This window comes from Setaria viridis, chromosome 7, assembly GCF_005286985.2.
Source record: "Setaria viridis chromosome 7, Setaria_viridis_v4.0, whole genome shotgun sequence".
NCBI classification, from domain to species: Eukaryota; Viridiplantae; Streptophyta; class Magnoliopsida; order Poales; family Poaceae; genus Setaria; species Setaria viridis.
In genome coordinates, this window is record NC_048269.2 from 23,320,139 (window position 1) to 23,343,719 (window position 23,581).

At 42.8% G+C, this 23,581-nt stretch overlaps 3 protein-coding genes and 1 non-coding gene across 4 annotated transcripts; 1 reads left to right on the forward strand and 3 right to left on the reverse strand.

Moving 5' to 3' along the window:
- Positions 1–944: 944 nt before the first annotated feature.
- Positions 945–7,399, reverse strand: LOC117863099 (sister chromatid cohesion protein PDS5 homolog C). The gene is made up of 14 exons (XM_034746692.2): positions 6,990–7,399; positions 6,238–6,441; positions 5,977–6,158; positions 5,587–5,713; positions 5,331–5,510; positions 4,715–4,765; positions 3,891–4,628; positions 3,472–3,564; positions 3,306–3,388; positions 2,838–2,889; positions 2,642–2,710; positions 2,534–2,565; positions 1,847–1,918; positions 945–1,764 (listed from the first exon to the last, which is right to left on the reverse strand). Exons 1-14 carry the CDS (start codon positions 7,128–7,130, stop codon positions 1,308–1,310), a joined length of 2,481 nt encoding a protein of 826 aa, XP_034602583.1. The 5' UTR covers positions 7,131–7,399; the 3' UTR covers positions 945–1,307.
- A 4,683-nt stretch (positions 7,400–12,082) lies between these two features.
- Positions 12,083–21,293, forward strand: LOC117864776 (gamma-tubulin complex component 2). Its single transcript, XM_034748872.2, has 24 exons — positions 12,083–12,241; positions 12,321–12,385; positions 12,489–12,546; positions 13,200–13,334; positions 13,415–13,546; positions 14,050–14,133; positions 14,210–14,308; positions 14,565–14,656; positions 14,873–14,945; positions 15,082–15,234; positions 15,341–15,460; positions 15,545–15,598; positions 15,833–15,916; positions 16,044–16,118; positions 16,194–16,337; positions 16,423–16,548; positions 16,644–16,751; positions 16,885–16,947; positions 17,062–17,136; positions 17,280–17,473; positions 17,572–17,695; positions 18,720–19,110; positions 19,347–19,370; positions 20,658–21,293. Exons 1-24 carry the CDS (start codon positions 12,173–12,175, stop codon positions 20,972–20,974), a joined length of 2,859 nt encoding a protein of 952 aa, XP_034604763.1. The 5' UTR covers positions 12,083–12,172; the 3' UTR covers positions 20,975–21,293.
- A 494-nt stretch (positions 21,294–21,787) lies between these two features.
- Positions 21,788–21,861, reverse strand: TRNAI-AAU (transfer RNA isoleucine (anticodon AAU)). Its single transcript has one exon. It is a non-coding gene; the product is annotated as a tRNA-Ile (tRNA).
- LOC117863819 (heavy metal-associated isoprenylated plant protein 20) lies at positions 21,848–22,876 on the reverse strand. The gene is made up of 3 exons (XM_072295320.1): positions 22,667–22,876; positions 22,319–22,448; positions 21,848–22,232 (listed from the first exon to the last, which is right to left on the reverse strand). The coding sequence occupies exons 1-3, from the start codon at positions 22,874–22,876 to the stop codon at positions 21,928–21,930; spliced, it is 645 nt and encodes a 214-aa protein (XP_072151421.1). The 3' UTR covers positions 21,848–21,927.
- Positions 22,877–23,581: the final 705 nt, after the last annotated feature.

The following is a 23,581-nucleotide window of genomic DNA, read 5'->3' on the forward strand; positions in this document are numbered from 1 at the left end:
AACCGTGCAACCGCCGCGAACGTGGCCACACAGGACTGACTTCACTTCACGTCGTCAAGCCCCGGGCCCGGCGCGCTCCACGAGACCTCGCGCGGTCGGGCTTTGCCCTCTCCAATCATCGGCGCCGGCCGAATCTTCCGGCCTCGTTTCGCGCGGCGTTTTTCTAGTCCCGCGTCCCGCCGCTGACCTGAACCCCGTGTCCGGTGTCCGTGCCTTTTCCTCCCTTTCCACTTCCCTGCTATTCCCTGCTACTGCGCGAGGTAGGGGGCCGTAGGGCTTGTCGGTCGGGGTTCGTGGATGGAGATGGCGCCGCGGCCGTACCGGCGCGCTTGTTCTGTTCTGCACGGTTGTTGGGTTGGGGGCTCCTGGCGGCGGATCCCAGGTGGCCGGAGCGACGGCTTTGAGGAAGGTGCTGAGCACGATTACACGACGACGACTCTTTTTTCAGGGCATTTGGCAATGGTTAGCTCGCCAATGGATTCATGATGCATTTGGCAATGGTTAGCTCGCCATTGCCAAGCGGCCACGGCCGTGCACAGAGCAGGATCGAGGACGGACTCGATCCTTGTGAAATAACGACGTGCGACTGCAGAGCAGCAGCACACAGGCTCACAGTACAATACAAAACCAAATCTCCTGGTATCCCCCAGCTGAACAAACAAAACCTTAGAACTGCGATGCAGTTCATGATGGAATCTAAAACTTGAGCTAGGACCATGAATCAGTAAACAAATACCAAGAGCCAAACTGAGTATGAGTGGTAAAAATAAATCACAACCGTGCGGTAAAGACAACTAGCAACAGCCAACAGGTTAGATGCCTAAAAAGTGTAGTGTAGAATAGAAAAGGGGAAATCAGTTTTCTGGTTTCCCGCCCAGCAGATAGCTCAAGTTAGCAGATAAATAAAGGGGAAAAAATAGGGGGAAATCAGAGAACAGATAAGATGCTATAAACTTGAACCAACTTTCTTTTGCAACATTCACTTCATAACGGGAACACATGTTTGTTTGCTAGAAGATAACTCAAACTGCATTACGACCTAACAAGAACGCTTGAACCAAAGCAAGCATGAAATCCATTTTCGCCAGAGGCTTCACAGCCAATGGAAAGGAGAATAGAAATGTAACGCCAAACATTACAGCTCCTATTGAGAGTTTAAGACTTAACTACGAGCTACCTCATGATGGTCAATCACCATTGCACTAAGCAGGTACCCGGTCTAAGGAGTAGAAGGCATACATGGCATGCCTCATGCCAACATCTTGACACTGAGGGTGGAACGCCCCTGACCGCAAGGTTCAGAGCAACTAGTTGCGGCTCTTTCTTCTGCGCTTCTTCCTAATAAAAGTTTTAGCAGACCCCTTCTCTTCCTCCTCTGATGACTCATCTTCTTTCTCCTTTGGCTTTCTTTTGGTTGACAGACCATTGGTCTTGGATCCATCAACATCACTGGATTTCACTTCATCTTTTGAATCCTTGTCTTCACTGCCAGCCTCGTCCTTTGAGTTGTCAGTACTACCAGTCTCATCTTTGTTGCTTGCCTTGACAACATCATCCTTAGCCTTTCCAGTGGACCGAGAGGGCCTTGCACCTTCCTTCTTAGAGTTACTGCCAGTCTTAGGTGCCTCTTGATTATCCTTCTCTGCACCTTGCCCCTTCAGTTTGGATGGAGTCACTGGGCTATCAGAATTTGGCGTATTATTGCTGGAGCGCACACCTTTTGGACGCCCTCTCTTCTTGGGAGGATTCTTACCATCACTGCCACTGTGGAAAGCAGTTAAACAGTTTCATATAAGCTACAGTGCCTGCAATTTATCAAGATGGTGCATCCATAACAAACACATACCTTTGAGGTGTTCCTGTCTTTACTTCCTTCATTTGCTGCCCTGAGCTCCCTTTGGCTCTTCTGCCACGTGGCCTGGTTGAAACAAGAAACAGCTCATAATTGAATGAATGAAATCTTGTGTATAAGTAATGACATAATCAATGAACAGGAACGGAGTATCAGGTAACATTGACATGGAACAGTGGGGGAAGCAACAGGAACAAAAGAACCAAAAGCTGATCAATTGATTCACAAGTAAATCTTAAATATGTAAAAAAGAAGCAACACTATGAACGAATCAACTTCAAAGTTTTAACTTGCAGGTCACCAATAACTAGCAAAATTATAGCTACAGAATCAGATAAATCACAAAATGATACTCTATTTCAGTTGTCATCAAGTGGCGCACGAGACAGGTCGAGTTGCATATAAAGTTTGAGAAAAAGCACATATAACAATATTAAGTATAAAACGCACAAGACAAACATTGGTGCTCCAGAAAAATACACACTACAGCTGGAGTTAGTGTATGAAGCTGCTCTGAGCAACTTGAGTAGAAGTCAGTCCTTAACACGAGGCAAGGGAGACTACAGTTGTGCAGGAATCACACCAGTAAATCGCATACATTGTTTTAACATTCTGCATAATTACAATCATCGTCTCAAACACTGAACATATAGAAGGTGCAAAATAAAACATTTTGCTTACATATTTGATGCTGCATCAGGATCATCTTGCTCCTGCAGGATAGCAAATGAATCAGAAAAAAGGAACAAAGAAAGATGTATATAACTGCATCAAACTTCATGGATATACCTCAGCAATGCATTCCCATTTTTCCTTCCTGAGCATTAGTACCTCAACATCACCATCATCATACGCAACCTGAGTACCAATAAGAAAGGGTCCAAAGATCAGGCAAAAGGGAAAAAAGTGCTTCACGGTTCAGAAAGGCCAAAGGAACAAATGAAGTGTGCAGTAGCACATATAAAGCCTGAGTATAAATGGGAACCTTGTGCTTTTTTGAAGAGGCATCAAATGATTCAACAACACCCTCATAGAACCTGCAAATCAAGAAACAGTTTCAAAACCAAACTATGTGCTAGCATAACTCACGGAGCAAATAGCATATTCAATAAAACAGTTATAACAAAGGATTTAAGGAAATAAAAATATATATAGGTGTAGAACTCCAACCAGAATAAACAATTGACCGAACCGATATTATTAGTGATAAACAAATCAAATGAGCAACCACAATACAGAATAGGAAGCCTTGAGAAATAAAAATGCATAGTGTATCTAAAAGGTAGGCAGCAAATAACATATAGCATGCTCATAAATAGTCAGATGCTTCATTGAGAAAAAAAATTCCCATAATATTACCAGACATTAAAGTATTGATGCAAAAAATAAAATCAATTAACCACTTAAGAACACCATTATCCTTAAGAAAATATATGATGATCGTCGAACTTACATTTTGTCATCTGGCCACCAAACTTTAATTCTTGAGCCAACAAGGTTTTCATCAAGCATTTTGTTTTTCTTCGATGGAGTGGCCTGATAAAAGCATGGGAAAAGTTCTTATTAACTGAAACAGAAACTAGGTTGAAGACTATTCACTGTGTATCAAGTATGCACACCTCTTCAGCTTCCTGCAGATGTTTCCTTTTCGATCCACCGCTATCCTCTTGCTGGCCTTTTGATTTATCCATCTTTGTTGGGGACACCATTTCCTGCATTACGATAATTGATAAAAATTAAATTATTGTGGGAAACCACATTAGAAAAAGGTGTATACAGAGAAGTTCAAAAACATGATGAACAGCAACCAAGGACGATAGAAATAAAACGTCTGGAAAGATAAACTGAGTTACAGGTCCACCTTTAGTAATGCTTTACCTGCCAACTACCTTAGAACAGTAAAGCATGTAATGAAACTATAGTCTAAAAATAGACACTATAAAATCTAACCTTTAGCAAATGATATACAGGCATGACTGAAGTGCAAAGAAACTACTTAAATGCAAGTACTATAGTCCATTGAGAACAAGAAATTTACCTTCAAACTGATATCCTCATCAGTGTCTTTATCAGAGGCAGCATCTTCTTTCTGCAACTTCATACTGGCTTTATGTTGCTTCTTCCCAGATTCTCCTTCAGCAGCCTTAGTTGATAAAGACTTGGCATCATCTTTATTCAGCCGCCTTGTAGCTCTCCCTCCAGAATCACTGACAGCATCAACTTTTGCAGATTCTATGTTTGATCCTTGTTTCTTTCCAAAAGACTTCTTCTCCTGAGACTTTGCTGCAGGAGGCCGGCCTCGCTTTGGTTTAACCACGGCAGGCTTAGTATCGACTGGTTTTGATGAATCAGCAGCAGCTCTATTGCTAGTCTCCGTGAGCTGCTTTTTATCACCATCATTTGTCTCCGGAGATAACTCCTCTGAAGCTACCAGACTCTCATTGTCTTTAACAACCTTGGATTGTTCAGTCATCTCAGGTCCAGTGGAAGAACCAAGCTTGTGGCTTTTCTTTGAACTGATATCAGATAGCTTTTCATTTTCAGCGGTCACTGGTTCTGGCACTTCTTTGTCACCAGATATCAATTGATCAGAAATTTTGATTTGCTCGTCGCCAGATGGCACTTCTTGGTTCTGTTTGGAGGAAGCTGGTCCACCTGGAGACTTGACATTGTCAACTGGAGCACCAACATTGCTAATGGTGGTTGCGGGAGTACTGATTGGACTAGTACCATCTTGTCCTACACAATTGACATCTTGCTCTAACTTTGAAGTTTCCTGAAAAAATAAGAAACATAAAGTTGTGGTATCTACATTACTTTATAGAACACTAAATAGTAAATACTGAAAATCTGTAGGCATACCTGCGGGGACTCATCAGAAACAGACTTCTCAGAAAGTTTACCTTCAGCTGCCTGCACAATAATAATTTGGAGGAAGTTAGCACACAGTCGAGACATATACATACCAAGGAAAAAACCGTTAGTAATTCACAACAAGGAGATTATATGCATTGCGAATAAGGGTAGACCATGCTACTGATGGTACTGGAATTCAAAGTGACTATACATACCATGAAAGGTATTATCAGTGCACAATACAGTCCATAACAAAAGTGTTCCACTGAAATTTCACATTTGTTATATTACGGTCAATATAGAACCCACTTCAAACTGAGGGTTTAAAAATTCTGACCACATCCCTTTTCGAGGAATCGCCTGAATTTTGCGTTAAGATACATTAGTCATTAGATGATACATAATTACCGAAGCCATGCCTGTCAAAACAGTATAGTTCCCATGTCCCTACCCTAGCAGTATCTAAATAACAGAAGAAATAGCATATCTTTATGTCAAACTCATACAAAAGCATCTCATTTGAGCATGCCACAGAAATGTACTACTATTGGACCAACAAATTTTCAGCATGTATTAAATAATCCTTCAATTGAACCGCAATATAATAGTGATTTTAACTAACCATGTCCTTTCCTGATGCATCAACATTGTTTTCTCCAGCATCTTGGAACAACAACGTAACAACATTGCTGTAATCATCTAAGGGAGTGCCCTTAAGTAACTCAAGAAGCACTGGTTTGAGCTTGTCCTTGCATAGGCCTAGTACCCTCTCTGCAATTCCAAAAGACGCTGGGAGAGTTTCCTGGAAAGTTAGGATAAGAATTTTAGTAAAGATGACAAGAATTAGTTGTTAATGCAAATAAAAGGGATGGAATTACTTGTGCTTCTTTTGTAAGATTCTGAAGCAGACACGATGCCAGTTCAGCATGGACATCATCACTCTCCTGAATTACATACACCATTATAGTTTCCATACAGTTGGTGACTTGTTCTGAGTGCCCCATTCTGAAATATACAGAAAGGAAATGCATGAGATATGAAATAAAAAATGCAAACAGGTACATATGCATAATAGGAACAAATATAGCAACATATGCATATATTCTAAAACTATACCATCACAGCAATGAAATCATTCATAGAGTTCCAAATAGGCTACAAACCCACAGCTACATTATTGCCCTAATACATTTCTCAGATCTTAAAATACGGCACTAAGTGCATGCAGAAAATATGATAAAAGAATAAATGTGAGTGAAGTTCCATACGAGGCAGTTTTGAAGAAATGACGGAACATATCTAGTATCAGATGGTCCAAGTCAAGATCCAACATCAGGACACAACAACGGACCCTTGCAACAGAATCAAGGATCGAAACCCTCCTTTGAAAGGAGGGGCTGTTCATATCATCCAACTCAGCAAAAGCCTCCACAATTCTCTTAAACACATCCTGGAAACAGGCAAGTAGCAGCAACAGTCAGTACATATAGACACCACCATTTCATCACAACAATGGCAACAAATCTCACCTTCATGACATCATCATCATAGGGGGCCTCTGGCGCGGTAATCCTGGTAACTTCAGTTAAGCAAGAGGTAACAGCAACCTTCACGTTGGGATCAGGGTGCTCCAGTAGCTCATTTGTAATCAAGATAGCCATGGTGGGGCGAAGAGTGTTGTGCATGTCCTCATCCGGGGATTGGTCCACCCTGGACAACCAGGTCTCAGCATCCTGCACAAACGAACAAGCAATTCCAACTCTAATCAATCAAAAAGGTAGGCCTTGTCACCAACAGTAAGATGGCCGACTAAATAGGGCATTCGTCACACGTCAAAAACAATCTAAATAAAACTGAACTATTGCAAGTCAAGTTCTATCTCTGTGCCAATCTACACAAAATCGCGTGGCCTAATCAATCAACAGAGCAACCTTTTCTCCAATCCTAAGCTAGATGAGAGACCTACTAGGGCATAATTCGCATATCATAAATAATATCCAAAAAACCTGAACTACCGCAAGGCTATCCACAACCAACCTACTCAAAACCACACCGGCCCAATCAATAAACAGGGGAACCTTTTATTCAATCCTAAGCTAGATGAACAAACGGCTAGGGCAGGCTTTACAAGAAAAAAAAATCTCCCAAAATCTAAACAATTTCAAGTCAAACTCCGTCTCTGTGGCAGCCTACTCAGAACCGCACGCCCGGTTGACGAACGCAACAGGAACAGAGCACGATAGCTAGGGCGAAAGCAAAGCGTTCGGTGCGCGGCGCTCACCGAGAGTAACCGGAGCAGTTCTTCCTTCTCCTGCGGGAGAGCGCCAAAGCGCTGGCCGATGTCGCGCAGCCGCAGCTCGGTCTCAGCCTGCACTTCCTCAGGCGTCATCTGAGGGGCTGGAGGAGACGCGTCCTCCGCCATCGTTGGAAGCGGGGGAAGACCTAACGGGAGGGTGGGCTTAGGGTTTCGGCGAGGGGGGATGGCTGCGACGGGAAGGCTAGCGGGGGCAGGGTTTTATAGCCGACTAGACGACGGTGATGCCGGCGGTGGCGGCGGCGGCGGTGAGGAGGCGTTCGCACTCGGCCCCTCCCTCCTCCCAATTTTTCTCCACTCGCCGCCGTTCGAATCGCGCAACGGGAACATCTGGGTTGGTTGGGTTGAGCAGGCGCTGAGCTGGTGAGGCCCCTTCAACCCAGTTTACCAAAAATGTCGGCTCCAAAGACTGCGAGGAGACAGGTCAAACAGCCATACAGATACAGGTCGTGCTGGCTCCGAATTCGAATTCAAAGGATAATAAAGGAGGAAAATCTTGGCGGATACCTCCTTTTAAAAAAAATCTTGGCAGATACCTCCTTTTAAAAAAAAATCTTGGCAGATACTCGGTTTTTTTTTATAATACCATGCCTTTTCAAGCAAACGATCAGATTTTCTTTGAAAAATGTGGAGCATGAGTTTAGCGTTTACATGAAAGCCTGTTGACAAAGATTTCCTTTTTTTGTTTGCAATGGTTTTAACGTGAAAACTTGCAATGTTTTCTTTTTTAGAAAAAATATTTAATCACAAGCATAACTACTGCAATTGCAAGGTTAGAATTTACGTGAGAGGCTATTTATGCACATTTACCAACATTTGCTAAAAAAAATCCTTGAAAAGAATATTTGCTAGGAAAAAGATTATGGGTATTCCATGGATGCCTCCACGAATAGATGTGTGTATCAATTATTGTAATAGTTAATGTCCAACAAATCTTTGAATGATTTTAATTGAGTTTACAACTGTGTTGCCAAAGCTCTTGCTAAGTTGTATACATCAAATTTTTTTGGTTGAACTCTCATTTCTAACTCACAAAAAAAATGCAATCTTCTTAATAGAAACATATAAATCATGGATGCCACAACTTCCAAATCATTTATCTCACATATGAACACTTGCAAACATCTCCAATCCAAACTTAAAATAGAAACACAAGCCACCAACTTCTTTCTCCTTATTATCTTTCGCAATCATTTTCCATGCTTACATGAAGGGATCCTAATGAAGCTACAAATATATCGTCCTTACCTTAGGTTTAAACAAAATGAAAGAGTAAAACACACTTAGGATTATTTGGGTTCTTAAACTTTTTAAGTGATTCATTCCAAGTAAGGATCCAGGTTCATAATTAGATCTAAATTGAGCCACGTGATAATTTTAAGGACCGTATGCTCACTTTGATAAATTGTGGACCTATGTGAGAATAGGAAAAAAGTTTAAAGACCCATGTGGATTCTACTCAAAGTGCAACAACAAAAACGTAGCAAGTCAACAGTAATAGTATAAATCGAAGTAAAGCAAAAAAATAAGAAAGAAATTTCGACCAACAACAAAAACATAGCAAGTCAATAGTAATAGTATAAATCGAAGTAAAGCAAAAAAATAAGAAAGAAATTTCGACCAACAACAAAAACATAGCAAGTCAATAGTAATAGTATAAATCGAAGTAAAGCAAAAAAATAAGAAAGAAATTTCAACCAACATTATTTTTTTCATCTGTAATGGATGAAAACAACCTCCTTTGCACTTTTTGAAACTAGTTTCTTGTAAATCTAAGTACTTAACCATCTCTAAGCCCTTCCCAAAAAATAATACAATGAACATCGTAACGAAACCTATAAAATAAAATATAAACAAAATACTAGACAACAAAAACACGAGAAGCACATAATAGTAATAATAATAATAAAAGGAGTATGACGATCGATAAAATAAAACGGGGCGACATGTGAGAAGTATATTATACAATTAGTCATCTTCTGTCACCTCGATAAGCAAATAAAACATCCCACTCCATCTGCCTCGCAAAAAGGGAAAAATGAAGATTAGATTAATAAAACTCTAATTGTTTACCCAATTTGCTGCAAAATGGCAATATCCATAATATCCCTTGCCACACATCCTACTTTGAATCCTAGTGATTGTCTTGATCCTTGTAGCAAATGCTCTTCTTAGGCACTGTTTGGATGGACCCTTATATATATAGACATATCAATATAAAAGAAATGCAAGAGCGTATATACTCATGTCACCAATTATATGGCATACAGGGACTTGAAGCAAAGGTATGATGTACGTCAAGGAAATGCAAAATAATATGATAGCATGTCATATTCAAATACTTACATTTGGTGTCTCCCGTATCAGGTTCTTAAAAGTTTCTCTTAATAAACTCCAAGAATAAAGTAAATTTTCTCAACATCATACCCAAGTACCCAATCTTCAATATTATCCCAAACGATCGAGGTATGGCCACCACGAAGTAGGCAACATCAACACAACACCATGGTTGACAATTCTCTTGTGCCACTCTCGACTCCGTCGTGATGACCAAACATCGCTGTTAAGGTCTCCGCCAGGCCACGTTTAGTCATCTCAGGGCATGTGTGACCATTTCAAGTAGCAAATAGACATAGGATGGATGGAAGCACTCACGGATGGTGGAGGCAAGGTAGAAGACGAAGAGTAATAGGCGGCGGCGGTGGTGCAAGATTGGTGTTGAGGAGGCCTCAAAATATATATAAGACGGTTAGGGTAGCCTAGGGTAGCCAGGCTTAACAAAAGCCTTCTAGGGTTTAATCACTTATAGTTTGGGTCAAACAGTCCGGCCCAAATGGCTTTTAATCTCCGGCCCAAGCCTCATCATCTAGGGGGTGATTGTCTCCCTACATACAGCTTATCCAGGCCCGCCACATGCAACGTGTTCTTTATTTGTTGCCTGTAGTGAGGTTGGGCTTGGTCTGCTCGATGCAAAAGCTGTCGCTCGACCTGGCTCGGCAGATGCTGAAAATTTGGGTGCTTCAACATGGCCAGGCTTGCGCGGTGCAAGGCAAGCGTGCGTGGACAAGTGTGCAGAGAGAAAACGCTAGGAACAGGCAACCAAACATCCTCGTCTAGCCTAGATACATGGAAACATCAACTAAATAAGCCTGGATGCTTGGTGCGATCTAGGCTGGTGGTAGTACGAGAACCAATCACTCCCTTACTTTCTATCCTTCCATATCCAATCCTTACATACTCTACCATCTTCACCTACATATCAAATACCATATATGAACCTAATCACTTTCTCCTTTACAAACGTGCTATACGTTTGTATACACCACGTGGACGTAAGCACACCTTTGCTCATGTGCCTTTCCAAACGTGCTATGTGTTTGTCTACGTCATGTGGAGAAGATAGACTTTGTGTTTATACCACGAGACGTACAAAACAAACAATAAACTTTAAGTAATATACACCCAATCTCGATATCGATCTTATTTCCTCCGAACACCAATATAAGTCCATTAGGTCGTCAAGACATCAACACGATGTTACCTTTGCTTTAACAAATAATCTTGTGCTATTAATACATAAAAGTATTGTGAATGAAATGCACTAGGGCCCTTAAAACTTTTCATATATTCTCCTTTAGATCCAATTATAGACTCGGCTCTCAATCAGCGCTAACCACTTAAAATATTCAGGGGCTTAGATCAGATAGTTTATGAACCTAACTGGAAATACAAGAAAAGTTAAAAGGCCATAAGTCCATAATACATGTTACTCTAAAAGCTTATGCATTGATAACTAAAATTTAAGAAAGTTTGACTTAGTGAAATGATCTCTAACCTAGTGGTTAGAACATTTGAGTAGCATCCAATAGACGTAGTTTCAACTCCCTCATGGAAGCGAATTAAACAGTTTTGAATAAAAAGCTATATAAAAAAATAGGTTGAAGCTTCCTCCGCTGATTTCAGTAAAAGAGAAAGTTCGACTCAAGACAAACCTAGGCCCTGTTCGGCTGAAAAAATAAGTGGCTGTGGCTGTTGCAGCCGCTTATTTTTCTCTCACAAAGTATTGTAGCTACAGTACTTTTTTGAGACAAGAATAAGCAACCGCAATCGCTTATTTTTGCAGCTGAATATGCTACTAATAGACTATAATTTAATTAGTTAAATTTAACCACATCTTGAATAATTTTTAAGTAAAAAGAGAGATGTTTATAGCTTAAGAAAGGGTAAAAATCAATTCCATTGCCCAATCCATCTTTGGTTAATGTGCATCCGTCCATGTCGGAGCCGGTGGTGGGAATAGTGGCTCCTATGTAGCTTTGTTAAGTCCCATAACTTAAAATCCAATAGATCCATCTAGCACAACCATTGCAACCCATCAATCTCCCTCCACAAATAACATTCAATATTTTCATACACTAGATTAAACAGTCTGTTAACCCTATGTCAACATTTTGAATAAACTGACTCAACATTGCATGGAGATCAGATATTTAATTTTAACTTGCTTGGGCTCTATTTAACAAGGTAGTTAAGTCTTATAACGTTAAAATCCATTAGGCCCATCTAACATAACCATTGCAACCCATTAATCTCCCTTCACAAATACTATTCAACATTTTCTTATACCTGATTCAACAATTTGTTAACCTATGTCAACATTTCAAATAGGTTAACTCAACATTGCACGTAGATTAGATATTTATTTTTGACTTTCTCCCCCCACCTCACCCAACTTTTCCCATATTTGATACACGCTTCAACATATTTTTACAATTGATTCAACAATCCGCGAATCCTAATTCAACATTTTGAATAGGTTAAACATTTCACCGGGATTAGATATTATTTATGGTTGGCACGAGGGATGATGTATTTATTTATGGTTCTTATCTTAACCATCCATTTATTACCGTATACAGATATCAAATACCGAAAGGCACGTAACAAAAGAAAAAAATGTGGAAGTTATATAGATTTCCCGTTGCCACGTGTGTCCTCGCTCAGCTGGGCCGAATTTTTCAGAGCGGCCCAGCATCAACGGACGCAGTCTGGTGCAGGCCGCGGCCTCGTTTCCCCCGCACAGTTCCTCCTCCGGTCCCTGCTTTCTTCTTCCACACTCCCCCGCTCCGCTCCACCCGCCGCCCCGAGATATGGATCCCGCGCCGGCGACCCCGCGTTGGAACCTAGAGAGACCGTACCTCACTGGCCGCTTCCACCAGGTATGCTCCTTACCTCATCCTGCCCGGTGCCAGCATTACGTCTCGACCTCCCTCTCATGTCCCTCTCGCCCTCTGGCAGGAGGCCAAGGCAGCTGCGGCGGCGCAGGCGCCTGGATCCAAGCCGTTTTCCCTCGACTCCTTCAGGTAGGTACTATGGCATAATCAGGGTGGTATAGGCGCGATAATCTGCTTGGTTTTTTGCTATCCCCTGTGGTATCTGATGCCTGGAAAATCTTTGAATCTACAGCCGCGGCTCCGGCGCTAGCCCCGGGAGTGTAATCGGATCGTACGCAGTTTCGGTGCAGGTAAAAGGGTTGTGGTTCAACTAGCGTAATTGAGCTTCAGGCGACTTTATTTAGTGAACTGGCCAACTGGGGCAAGGTTTTAGGTTCCGGTTATGGGCTTGAATTTGAGCTTGATGATTTGGAGACTTAGCTACGGTGGATTTCATACTTTTTAACTTGTAAATTTGAATTGTTGTGGATCTTAGTTTGTATCTGTTGCTGTTGTGATGGGAATGCCATTGGGGTATTGTTTTGAGATTGTCTACCTCCTGGAGCGAAGCAGATTATGTCTCTATTTTAATAGTGTAGTCATGCTTGATTAGACTTTGCTTCGATGTCTTGAGCCAACTAGTCATTGCGTGCGAGTCTGATAATAGTTTGAGACCCAGTTCATGTTACTACTATGTGATTTTTGGTCGAGTGTCAATCCTACTAATAATGTGAAAATTGGCATTTGGAGCCCAAGTGTCGGTCGGTTGGTGCCAGTTGGCAAAAATATTGGTCTAAATCTGACATTGTAAAACATCTAACTAAATAACCAACTTTCTGTTCTTCCGCAGGGCTTAATATCTGCCTAATTTTTACTGCTGTTAGAATAGCTGAACTTATGTAGCTTTCGCAGAACAACTATAAAAGCGAGTTTACAAAATGTTGCTGGTATAATTGCAATGCAGGAGCTTTTGGTTATAGATGATTTGCTATCAGCTCTGGTGGGTATTGAGGGACGATATATTTCTATTAAGAGAGTCCGTGGAAAGGAGGGCTATGTTGTCTTCCAGATTGATTCTTCAATGGACCTTGCCCTCCAGGTAAACCCTAAGTGTACAGCCCATTGGATCACACATACAGAAAAGGATTTGGTTGGCGCTTGATGATCTTGCTTTTGCAGGAATTGACTCGCCGAATCTTCCCATTGTGTGAGGATTATGTGCTGGTAAGCCAGTTTGTGGAGTCCAGGTCACATTTCAAGAATGGTCTGGTCAACCATGCTCTAGCTGCAGCTCTAAGAGCATTCCTACTGGTACGACCCCTATGGCCCTATCTGTAGAAAGAAAATTTGAATAGTGCTTCTATGCTTTCGTGAGAGCTAAGTTGTCTAGATGTTGAAGCAGTATTCTTCTACTTCTGGTAGGAGAACGTTGAGTGGTTGCAAATCAAGCCCTCAATCTGCTTTAACATTTGTGATTTTCACTTTTTGAGGAGAGAATTGAAGCACCCTTTAGAACTGTAGTTTGCTGTATGTGATTGCAAGCTTTCTTCTGTATGACAAAACTAGAAAGAATATGAAAATAGCTGTATCATGTGATAGAGTTCAGCTGTTCTATTCTGACATGGATTTTTTTCATTAGTTGTATCCTCGCTGAGATAGTCCCATTGATGAGACATTGACTTTCTTAAGTCACTATATATTGTCCTCAGGGAAGGTCTATGCCAGTATTGCTGTTTCGGTGCTTGTCTGTAAATTTTTGCACTTTGCACAAAGTCACTTACTGTTCTTTTTCTTCTGAAAAAAAATATGATCAGGATTATCAAGCGATGGTTGCTCAACTGGAGCACCAGTTCCGCATTGGAAGGCTTTCTGTTCAGGGATTATGGTTCTTTTGTCAGGTAAGTTTTCTTTTACTGCATTTGCCTTACTTCCATCTGTGGTTTTAGCATTAAAAGTTATATTGCTATTTGGCAGAGGATGATGAGTTCATTGAATGCACTGGCAGTTCTAGTGGAGAAGGCTACTTCCAACAATACCAGTGGTTCTGCAACACTTAATCTACTTCAAAGCCAGGTACTCTTTCACAAGGAATTTATGCTCCCGAGATTGCATACTGTTTGTTTCATGCCTCCTTCCTTTCCTCTGTCTGCCTACTTACATCTAATCTAAATGGACCTGGCTACCTAGTTTTCTTATAGATAAAGCAAATTTCTTCAATAGGACTTGTTTCTTTCTTACTTCACATTTTTTCGCATAGTGTAGTTCTCCTTGGTTCACATGATTGCTTATTTAAAACATTGAATGCATCTAATATATCCTTGAAACTCAGGCAAAGGCGATGGGTGGCGATAGTGCTGTTCGGTCTTTATTGGAGAAGATGACAGAATATACAAGTGCAGCATACCTCAGGATGCTAGAAAGGTTCATGATTGTTCATAGCTTCTTTCCTTGTTGGTCTTAGGAGTGATGCACCTTTTCAATAGTTTGCTAGCTCTCACGTTTAAACTGAACTCAATACACATCTTCTAATTGCTGGCTTGTCTTGTTTGGAGTGTCAGTGTTTAGATGGAAAACAAATGTTCACTTAGCTTGCTTGCTTTTCTACAATAGCTGCATCTTATAATTGCTTTCATATAGGTGGGTGTATGAGGGAGTTATTGATGATCCTTATGGTGAATTCTTCATTGCTGAAAACAAATCTCTGCAGAAGGTACCTTAAGACTTTTAAAATTTTGGACCTTATCATTCTGTCATCTGCATCATATTAAGCCTAACATGTTGAGCCTAGTTTCTTCTTATTTAACACCAGGTGCTTGTTTTATTTCCTTTCTTTTTGGTTTCTCTAGGAGAGCCTCACTCAAGATTATGATGCCAAATATTGGCAGCAGCGATACAGCCTAAAAGAAGGAATTCCTAGTTTCCTTACTAATGTTGCCGCAATGATTCTGACCACAGGAAAGTACCTTAATGTTATGAGAGAATGTGGGCACAATGTTCAGGTATACATGATCCATTTTTTTTTCCTGAAGTCAAATTATTAAATGCCATGTTAGTAGTATGTCTTATGACTTACAATAACACAATTGGTTTGAACACTTTATTTAGGTTTCCTTCTCAGAAAATTCTAAGCTTATGAGCTTTGGTTCAAACCACCAATATCTCGAATGTATTAAGTCTGCTTATGATTTTGCAAGTGGTGAATTGTTAACTCTGATGAAAGATAAGGTAATCACTGTTTATAGTAAACCTAGGGTTGCATTTTGTTCATTTATAAGCTAGGCTACTAATTTTATCACATTAAATGTGCAGTATGATCTCATTGGGAAACTGCGATCCCTGAAGCGCTATCTACTCCTTGACCAAGTATGTTTCTGTTATTACTTCATATATATGTGCTTGTGTTATATGCTTTAGCATAATTTGTACAGAGATTCTATTAAAATACAGAAAATAATCTCTATATTCTGTTATATGAAATTATGAGTGTCTTAGTTACATTGTCCTTGATAATGAATGTCATGATTTCCAATTTAATTTTGACCATACATGTCGACCTTCCTTGCACTATTTATCTTATCTGTTTTCTCTAGTTTACAGGGTGACTTTTTGGTCCATTTCATGGATATTGCTCGAGAGGAGCTTACGAAGAAACCAGAAGAAATATCTGCTGAAAAACTTCAGGTTTGTCTTGTATATGTTGTCTGTTTGTTTGTGCCATGGCAGAAACAGATTTTTGGCAACCCTGTTTATGAAAAAGCTGACTCTCCTTTACTTTGCATTGTGCTTTCTTTGTTGATTTCCATTGCAGTCTCTGCTTGACATTGCTTTGCGGAGTACTGCAGCTGCTTCTGATCCAACTCATGAAGAATTAATTTGCTGTGTGGTAAATATTATCTAGGTCTGGTCATACTATACTGTATTTTCTATTGTCATATTTATCTACATCTATGTTCAACAGGAACGAAGCTCCCTCCTTAAGAAACTGGCCACTCTGAAAGACTTGGATTGTGATTGCCCTGCAGATAAGCTTGCTGCAGCAGATATTGATCAGTCGATGCAATTAAGCATCACGGGTTTGGAAACATTCTGCCTTAGCAACAAGGTTTTGCTTGTAGTTCGTTTTAAAACCTTCCTCATTCGTGTTTGTCTTGTGATAGCGAAATGATATACCTTGTTGTACACTGCAGGTCCAGTGGCCGCTATCTCTTGTAATTTCAAGGAAGGCTTTGACAAAATACCAATTGATCTTTCGCCTATTGTTCCACTGCAAGCATGTTAGTCGCCAGCTATGTGCAGCATGGCAAATACAACAAGTACGAATGAATCCTTTTTATCCCGTAAAATCAGTTAAATTATTTTTGTGTATGGCTGTATGCCAACATTGACTGGATATTAAACGCTTCAACAGGTATTCCGTTCTGTCAAGATTCTAGGAACACCAATTTTGCGGTCATCAATTCTCTGTCGCAGCATGCTCAAGTTTGTAAATAGCCTTCTGCATTATCTAACATTTGAGGTAAACCATACATATCGCCATGCTAAACTATTCTCTTGGCCATGCTAAACCATAGATATCACCATGCATTATCTAATGTTCAAGGTAAACCATACATGTTGGGGAAGTGCTAAGCTATTCTTTTGCTCCCCAGGTTCTTGAACCAAATTGGCATTTGATGCATGATCGCCTTCAAACTGCAAGGAGCATAGATGAGGTTTTTACAGAACTTTTACAATTGATATTTTAGGGGGATATTTTTACAACTGAAGTTCATTTGCAATGCTAAAGCTGCAGAGTGCATTACCTTTGGCGTTAATACTGCTTGCAGGTCATCCAGATCCATGATTTCTTCCTCCAGAAGTGTCTAAAAGAATGCTTACTGTTGTCGCCAGAGCTCCTTGTGGTCTGTCCTTTTGCTTTTCCTGAAAACCAAAAGAAAAGAAGATAAAACAGAAACTATTGGTCGACAGTTTTTCCTTAGCTAACATAACATGCAAGTCTCTTGAAAGGTCCAACCCTTATTATCTCATTTACTTGCATGTGCAGAAAGTTGAGAAGCTGAAAGCTTTATGCCTTCAGTATGCCACTTCCATCCAGCTCTTAATGCCATCCATCGAAGTTGCTAACTCCGAGAATACATCGAAATCTGGGAAGTCAAGATCAAGGACAAACAAATCGCAGGACAGAGACCAGCAGCTGAAACTAGCATCCGAGAATGTTGTCATGTCAGAGTCAATCCTGTACGTATCTTGCATCTCTGCCTATCTGGCTATCTGCAAAACAGCAAAAGTGTTCTCCGCTACGGCATCATATAACATCACGTTGGTCTTTGCGGCAGGAAATTCCAAGCGGCGTTCAATTCAGAGCTCCAGAGCCTTGCTCCTACACTGAGCAACAGTTCACATGCGGAGCCGTACCTGACCCATCTCGCGCAGTGCATCCTTGGAGTGCGAATCGACCAATGAATTGCCTGATGTGCACCGTGTTCACTTGGACTCGGTACAAGGCCATACTCCGCATGTGCCCCTGCAGCGTGGCACTTGCCCTGCCGGATCAAGGTCTGTGTATGTACTTGCGAATGGATTATCCAGACTAACACTGCGCGCCTTCTGCGCCGTGATAGATTATAGATAGGCCAGTAGGATCTAGTGAGCCACGGATGGTGCCTTTGTTGGTGTGGTCATATCAGCCGTTTGATTGTCTTGTTGTGTTCATCAGCTGTAACAGCATTTTCGTGCCGTTCTTACGATTTTCATGTGTGTTGTGTTGCCCGTGTCAACAATGTATCATGTGCTTTGCGACAGGCATGGAATGGGTCAGTGTGTAACCTTCAGTGTACATCTCTTGAGTGGAAACCCATTTCATGCGTGGTAATGTGTTTCCTTTTGTACTAGTGAAGAACCAAACTTGTTAGTTGTGACGGCCGCCAAACTGTGTACTCCCCGTCGACGTACAAAGAAAAAAAAAAGAGAGGCGTGGCAATGGCAGTGAGCATGTGGTTCAGAACTTACAATCAGACAGAGTGCTTGTGACGGTGACCGCTAACCGTAGAACGGGGTCTACTCGCACGCACAATTTAAAGCGGTTAGACGTGAGTACTTGATTTTTTTTTAAAAAAAGGGGAAAGCTGCCTAGCCACCTAACATCAACGGATGCCAGGAGCCCAGGACCCATCCGCGGTAAACGTTGGGTTGGGTCCATCTCCACACGGACCAGCACGCTAGTGGGCTAGTGGCAAGCTCACTCCCTCGCGGCACTGTCGTTTGCTCATGGATTTGCAGGAAATCCGCTCCATAACTCCGCGTGTACCAGCCATTTTCCGCGCCACCCCCAGCCGCAGTTCGCTCGCTTCCCACACCACACTCCCCCAACCCCACTGCCCCACTGCCTGCTCCAGTGTTCCTCTCACCACCCCCAACCCCACCAGGCACCAGCCACCACCACCACGGCACCACCGCACCCCCAGCCAAAACAACAAGGTGAAATCGCACGCGGTCACGCTCACTGACTCACCCCAACGCCGCGCGACGAGACGCACAGTCGGCAGGGCAGGCCACGAGCCGGGAGCGCGGCGATCTTCCCCCGCCCGCCGCCCCGCATTCCCCGAGCGCGTCCGCGTCCACGGCCGAGGACCCGATGGTGGGCGGCGGGGGGCGCCGCGCGGCGACGGCGGCGGCGCTCGGGCGGTGGTGCCTGGTCATCCTGGCCGTGGCCTCCGCGCTGGGGGTCTCCGGCCCCGCCTTCTACTGGCGCTACAAGAAGGGGTTCTCCGCCTCGCTCTCTTCCCCCGCGGCGGTATCCTCCTCCTCCTCCCCCGCGTGCCCGCCCTGCAGCTGCGACTGCCCGCCGCCCCTCTCCCTCAAGTCCATTGCCCCAGGTGAGCCGTCCGGTCCCACCCCTCTTCTCAGATCTCGCCGCTGCCGCCCTCTGATCTATGTCGGCACGTATGCCACCCGTAGTTCGTTAACAAAATCCGTGTTTATGTGGTGCCAGTGACACATGCATGTGAACATCAAATAAGCTGATTTAAGTTGCTATTTCTACCATGAAAGCTTTCAATTGCATCTATGTCGGCGTTACTGACATGATTTTGCATTTTTCCTACCTTCGCAGGGCTTGCCAACTTCTCCACAACAGGTTAGGGTCCTTCCTTCATGGTCCGTTCAGTTGAGGTTCATGAATTTCCAGTATTCTTATCGTTGCTAGTTGAGTATAGTGTTTGTCTGAACAAAGAATGATAGCAATTGTAGTGAATCACCGTGCTCTTTTTCCTTACGGAACAATTCAGTCTGTAGAGGAGTTTTATCCTCCTTCAGTAGTTCAGTCACGCGGGGTGATTTCTATACCTGATGGAGCCTTTTACTTTGGTTACTAAAAAAAACTTGCTGGGAAGGAGCAGACCGCACCCCCGCTTTGAAATATGAGGATGTAGGGAACCAGGGTCTCCGGACTGAGAGCGAACTCCAGTAACCAGTCGCCTGCGAGAGCACCTCTTCACTCTACTAAAATGTTCAAACGATCAGTGCTTATAGAAGTAAAATTATGTATTGAAATTGGCTTTCTCAAAATGTACAGAAAATATTTTCCTTATCACTTAACCTCAGATTGTTTTATTGGAAAAGTCGAGTATGTTGCCTCAAAAAAAAGGAAAGAAAAGCCTAATACTTCCTGTTTGAACACTAGAAAGATAGCTTATCAAACAGGTTATGAAATACCACTGCAATTTTCTAGAAGGGCTGACTTTTGTGCTTAGGCATGAAATTTCAGAGATTTGTCTAGTAATACGCTTGCTTCTTAATAGCATCCTGGCATCACTGGGGAAAAGGATGCTTTTCCGTTATCTTTGTTTGGAATACATAAGGCTGCGGCATTGGTCTATTAGCTATTACCCTAACAATATACCACAGGTAAAAGCTAATGATGCTACAATCATTAGTATGTGTTGACATGCATCACATCCACAGAAGCTCAGAGAGTATTTCTTCCAACTAACTAGATTTTCGCACTGTTCAAACACTCCAGTGAGATGCACTTCGCAACCTGGCATGTTGCATCCTGCTGTTTCTGGATAGGGGAGATCATAATTATTTTGCAATGCCTAATAGTACCTGCAAAGCATGTAACTATAACATTCAGGTCTGCATCTGCATATGATTCTTTCACCGACAATCCGATATACTTCTCATGCGGACGGTACATATGCTTCATCAAGATAGCCCAAATCTCTCACCTTTCTGCACAATGAGTTGTGCTTCCTGTCTCTCAAAATAACTAAAACTTCCAAAAGGGGAATAAGGAAATATCTGTTTCACATTGTTTTCTAAATTTTCTTTTCAGTGCACAATTCTGGCCTTGATATTGTTGTTATCGAGATATTATGTTCACTGGATTAAAAAAAAATCATACTCGGGTTGAACTATGCAGATTGTGGAAAAAATGACCCTGAGCTTGCCAAAGAAATGGAGAAGCAATTTGTAGATCTCCTAAATGAGGAACTCAAGCTGCAGCAGGTTGTAGCTGAGGAGCACAGCCATCACATGAATGCCACTCTTGTGGAAGCGAAAAGACAGGCTACTCAATACCAGCGAGAGGCAGAGAAGTGTAATGCAGCCACAGAGACCTGCGAGGAAGCTCGGGAGCAGTCTGAGGCTGCAATTTCTAAGGAGAAGAAACTCACAGCACTGTGGGAACAACGAGCTCGGCAATTGGGTTGGCAGGAGTCTCGAGCCACAAGCATGTGATAGCTTGACTAGTTCCGCATCTCTTTCTCTTCTTCAGTTAAAATTATTTCTGGTAGCTGCAAGGGTTACATCTTGCAGCCAAACCGAGCGCTGTTAATTGTACGGATCCACTTGTAATGTCTGTCATTGTAGCTCCAGCTTACAAATGTAACTAGTATACACTGTCTAGATAAGAAGTTTCTGATAGTGCTGTTGAAGGCACTGAATTCAGTGTTGTGGCTGTGGAGGCTGAACTGCTGTAGACATTCAATTCAAATCTGGACACCGAGATGTACACATTTGAAGGTTGAGTTATAGTACCAATCTGGAGGTAAGTTTATTTGTTGGGTGATGGAACATGGAATTACCTTCATGAAACAATTGTTGTTGACATTAGGAAGTTTCGATGTGGATTCATATCCAAAAAGAAAAGAGTCCTACAGGCTTAGTTGCCTTTAGCGTTTGTCACCCCCAAACTAGCTCTTTAACTGTGATATATTCTGTGAGCATTCTGTTTTCATCTTAGAGACAGATGATGGGAGTTGCTAACTAGTACCCTGAAGGCCTGAACTTCACTGGAAGGACAATATCATAGAACTTATGCTCGGTAATGATTGTTGCCCAGTTGGCACTAGAGTTCTTCGGCAATCATCACATAGGCTTCAAAGCATGCGCAATTTTTTTCTGGTTTAGCTTTAATGCTCCGTGGTTATACATCAAAATAATTCTTATTTGCTTTGTATTTTGTTGAAGAAAGGGAGCACGAAATTATGGTCAGATTTTGTACCAAGATAAGAAGTTCTGGAAAAAAATTACTGAAGCAAAAAAAAATGATGGCCCATGCAGGTCTCGAACCTGCGACCTTCGCGTTATTAGCACGACGCTCTAACCAACTGAGCTAATAGGCCATTTCCAGATTGCATAGAACCTTAAAAGTCATATACAAATATACACATTAGACTTATTTATCATTGCTACATTATCATGCACGCTTGTGCGTTTTCGTCATCAAAGTAGTCGAAGTTCCATCTTTCTGGCCTATAGCTTCGAAACTCATCGGGCACATCTGCATCATCAGGGTACATCGCTGGATTCTCGTAATAATATGGAACATAAGGTTCTTGTCCCATGCCTTCTTCCTCCTCATCTTTCTCGAGGATCAAGATGTCCACCTTCTTCCCTGTCTTCTTCTTGATCTTCTTCACCACCACCTCCGGCTCGAAATCGCCAGTCACCGTAACCTTGTTCTCTTCCCTGTCGACCTCGACTGTCTCCACGCCTAGAGATAGGTATACCAGACGACGTCGTTACGAGCACGAACGGGCGTATAATTAAGTTGGAATATTTTCTGTATAGCTTCCTCACCTTCGCAGTTGCTGATGGTACGGCGCACTTTTCTTTCGCAGGCGTCACAGTGCATGTATACTTTCAGTTCTATTGTGATGCTCTGAGAAGAAGAAGGGGTGTGTTTGGATGGAGGGACGGCGAGGACGTGACAGGATTATTCCCGTTTTCGGGGATGGAATGATCCCACCTGATATTTGGTTGGAGGGACGGGGACGTCCTTAGTTTTATGTTTGGTTGGAGGGACGGCCGAGGGACGAGATGGATGGCGTTTGCGTGCCGTTAACTGTAGGTCACCTAAAAACTGCAGGCCCCATATATCATCCACTATCTTCTTCTTCCTCCTATCTTCTTCCTCCCGACCCTCACCTCCAGGCACCGCCTTCCTCCAACCCGCCGGCCTTCCTCCATCCCGGCGGTGCCGCCCCCTCCCTCCTCCGTCGGCACCGCCCCCGAGCCGTCCGCCTCCAACTCTGGTACGCGGAGCTCCCATGGCCGCTCACCCCGCCGGCCTCCTCCTCCCTTCGCGGGCGTCGCCCATTTCCTCCCCCCAATGGCCTTCTCCACCACCGACGCCATGGCTGTGGCATGCTCCGCCTCCACCCCCGGCCGTGGCCATGGCCTGGCGGCCCGCTCCGCCGCCGCCCCAAGGCCACCGCCGCCGCCCGGCCACGGCCCGCTCGCGCCGCCGCCCAAGGCCCCAGCTCGCACGAGACGTCGCGCCCCAACTCGCGCGAGACGGCGCGCTAACGCCGTGTGGGTGGGATGGATCGTTCCGAGTTTTTTTGACCGACCCATCCCATTTTTTTATGGAATATGCCATTTTGATGCCGTCCTTATCCCCATGTCTCTCCAACCAAACACCTGTAAAATTGGGATCATCCCGTCCCATCCCGTCCCGTCCCGTCCCTCCATCCAAACACAGGAGAGGCATACAGTGTGAATGGATATAGGAAAGATTATGTGCAATAATGTCACTTGACATGGAGAAAAATACAAGGGTACGATTCTCCAGAAAACTTCATGGGGACGCTTACCTTCGTAGAGCTAGCGGTTTCTTCATCCATGGTGCCTACTGATACTGAAACTTTTGATAATACGTGATGCGAGAGATGGCCTGAAACGTAGTAACAAGGAACATTCAGACCGACAGAATGCCTGAATGACATTCAGACTGACAGAAGCCACGGAACACAACACCTGCTCTTTCTTCTTTTTTTTTTCTGGAACGAACACAACACCTGCTCTCGCAAAAGGTTTCAGACCAGGGATCACGAGGAGCAG

Bases quoted from the DNA above. Each gene is read 5' to 3' on its own strand.
- LOC117863099 (XM_034746692.2), bottom strand. From the start codon at position 7,130: ATGGCGGAGGACGCGTCTCCTCCAGCCCCTCAGATGACGCCTGAGGAA. The intron at 6,442-6,989 runs GTGAGCGCCGCG...TCGTTTGTGCAG, and splicing joins AACTGCTCCGGTTACTCTCG to GATGCTGAGACCTGGTTGTC. The intron at 2,566-2,641 runs GTATATCCATGA...GCTATCCTGCAG, and splicing joins AATGGGAATGCATTGCTGAG to GAGCAAGATGATCCTGATGC.
- LOC117864776 (XM_034748872.2), top strand. From the start codon at position 12,173: ATGGATCCCGCGCCGGCGACCCCGCGTTGGAACCTAGAGAGACCGTAC. The intron at 13,547-14,049 runs GTACGACCCCTA...AAATATGATCAG, and splicing joins CTCTAAGAGCATTCCTACTG to GATTATCAAGCGATGGTTGC. The intron at 16,752-16,884 runs GTAAACCATACA...TTTGCTCCCCAG, and splicing joins TGCATTATCTAACATTTGAG to GTTCTTGAACCAAATTGGCA.
- LOC117863819 (XM_072295320.1), bottom strand. From the start codon at position 22,876: ATGGCGTCGGTGGTGGAGAAGGCCATTGGGGGGAGGAAATGGGCGACG. The intron at 22,449-22,666 runs GTGAGGGTCGGG...GAATAATCCTGT, and splicing joins GAGGAAGGCGGTGCCTGGAG to CACGTCCTCGCCGTCCCTCC. The intron at 22,233-22,318 runs GTGAGGAAGCTA...ACCTATCTCTAG, and splicing joins TACCATCAGCAACTGCGAAG to GCGTGGAGACAGTCGAGGTC.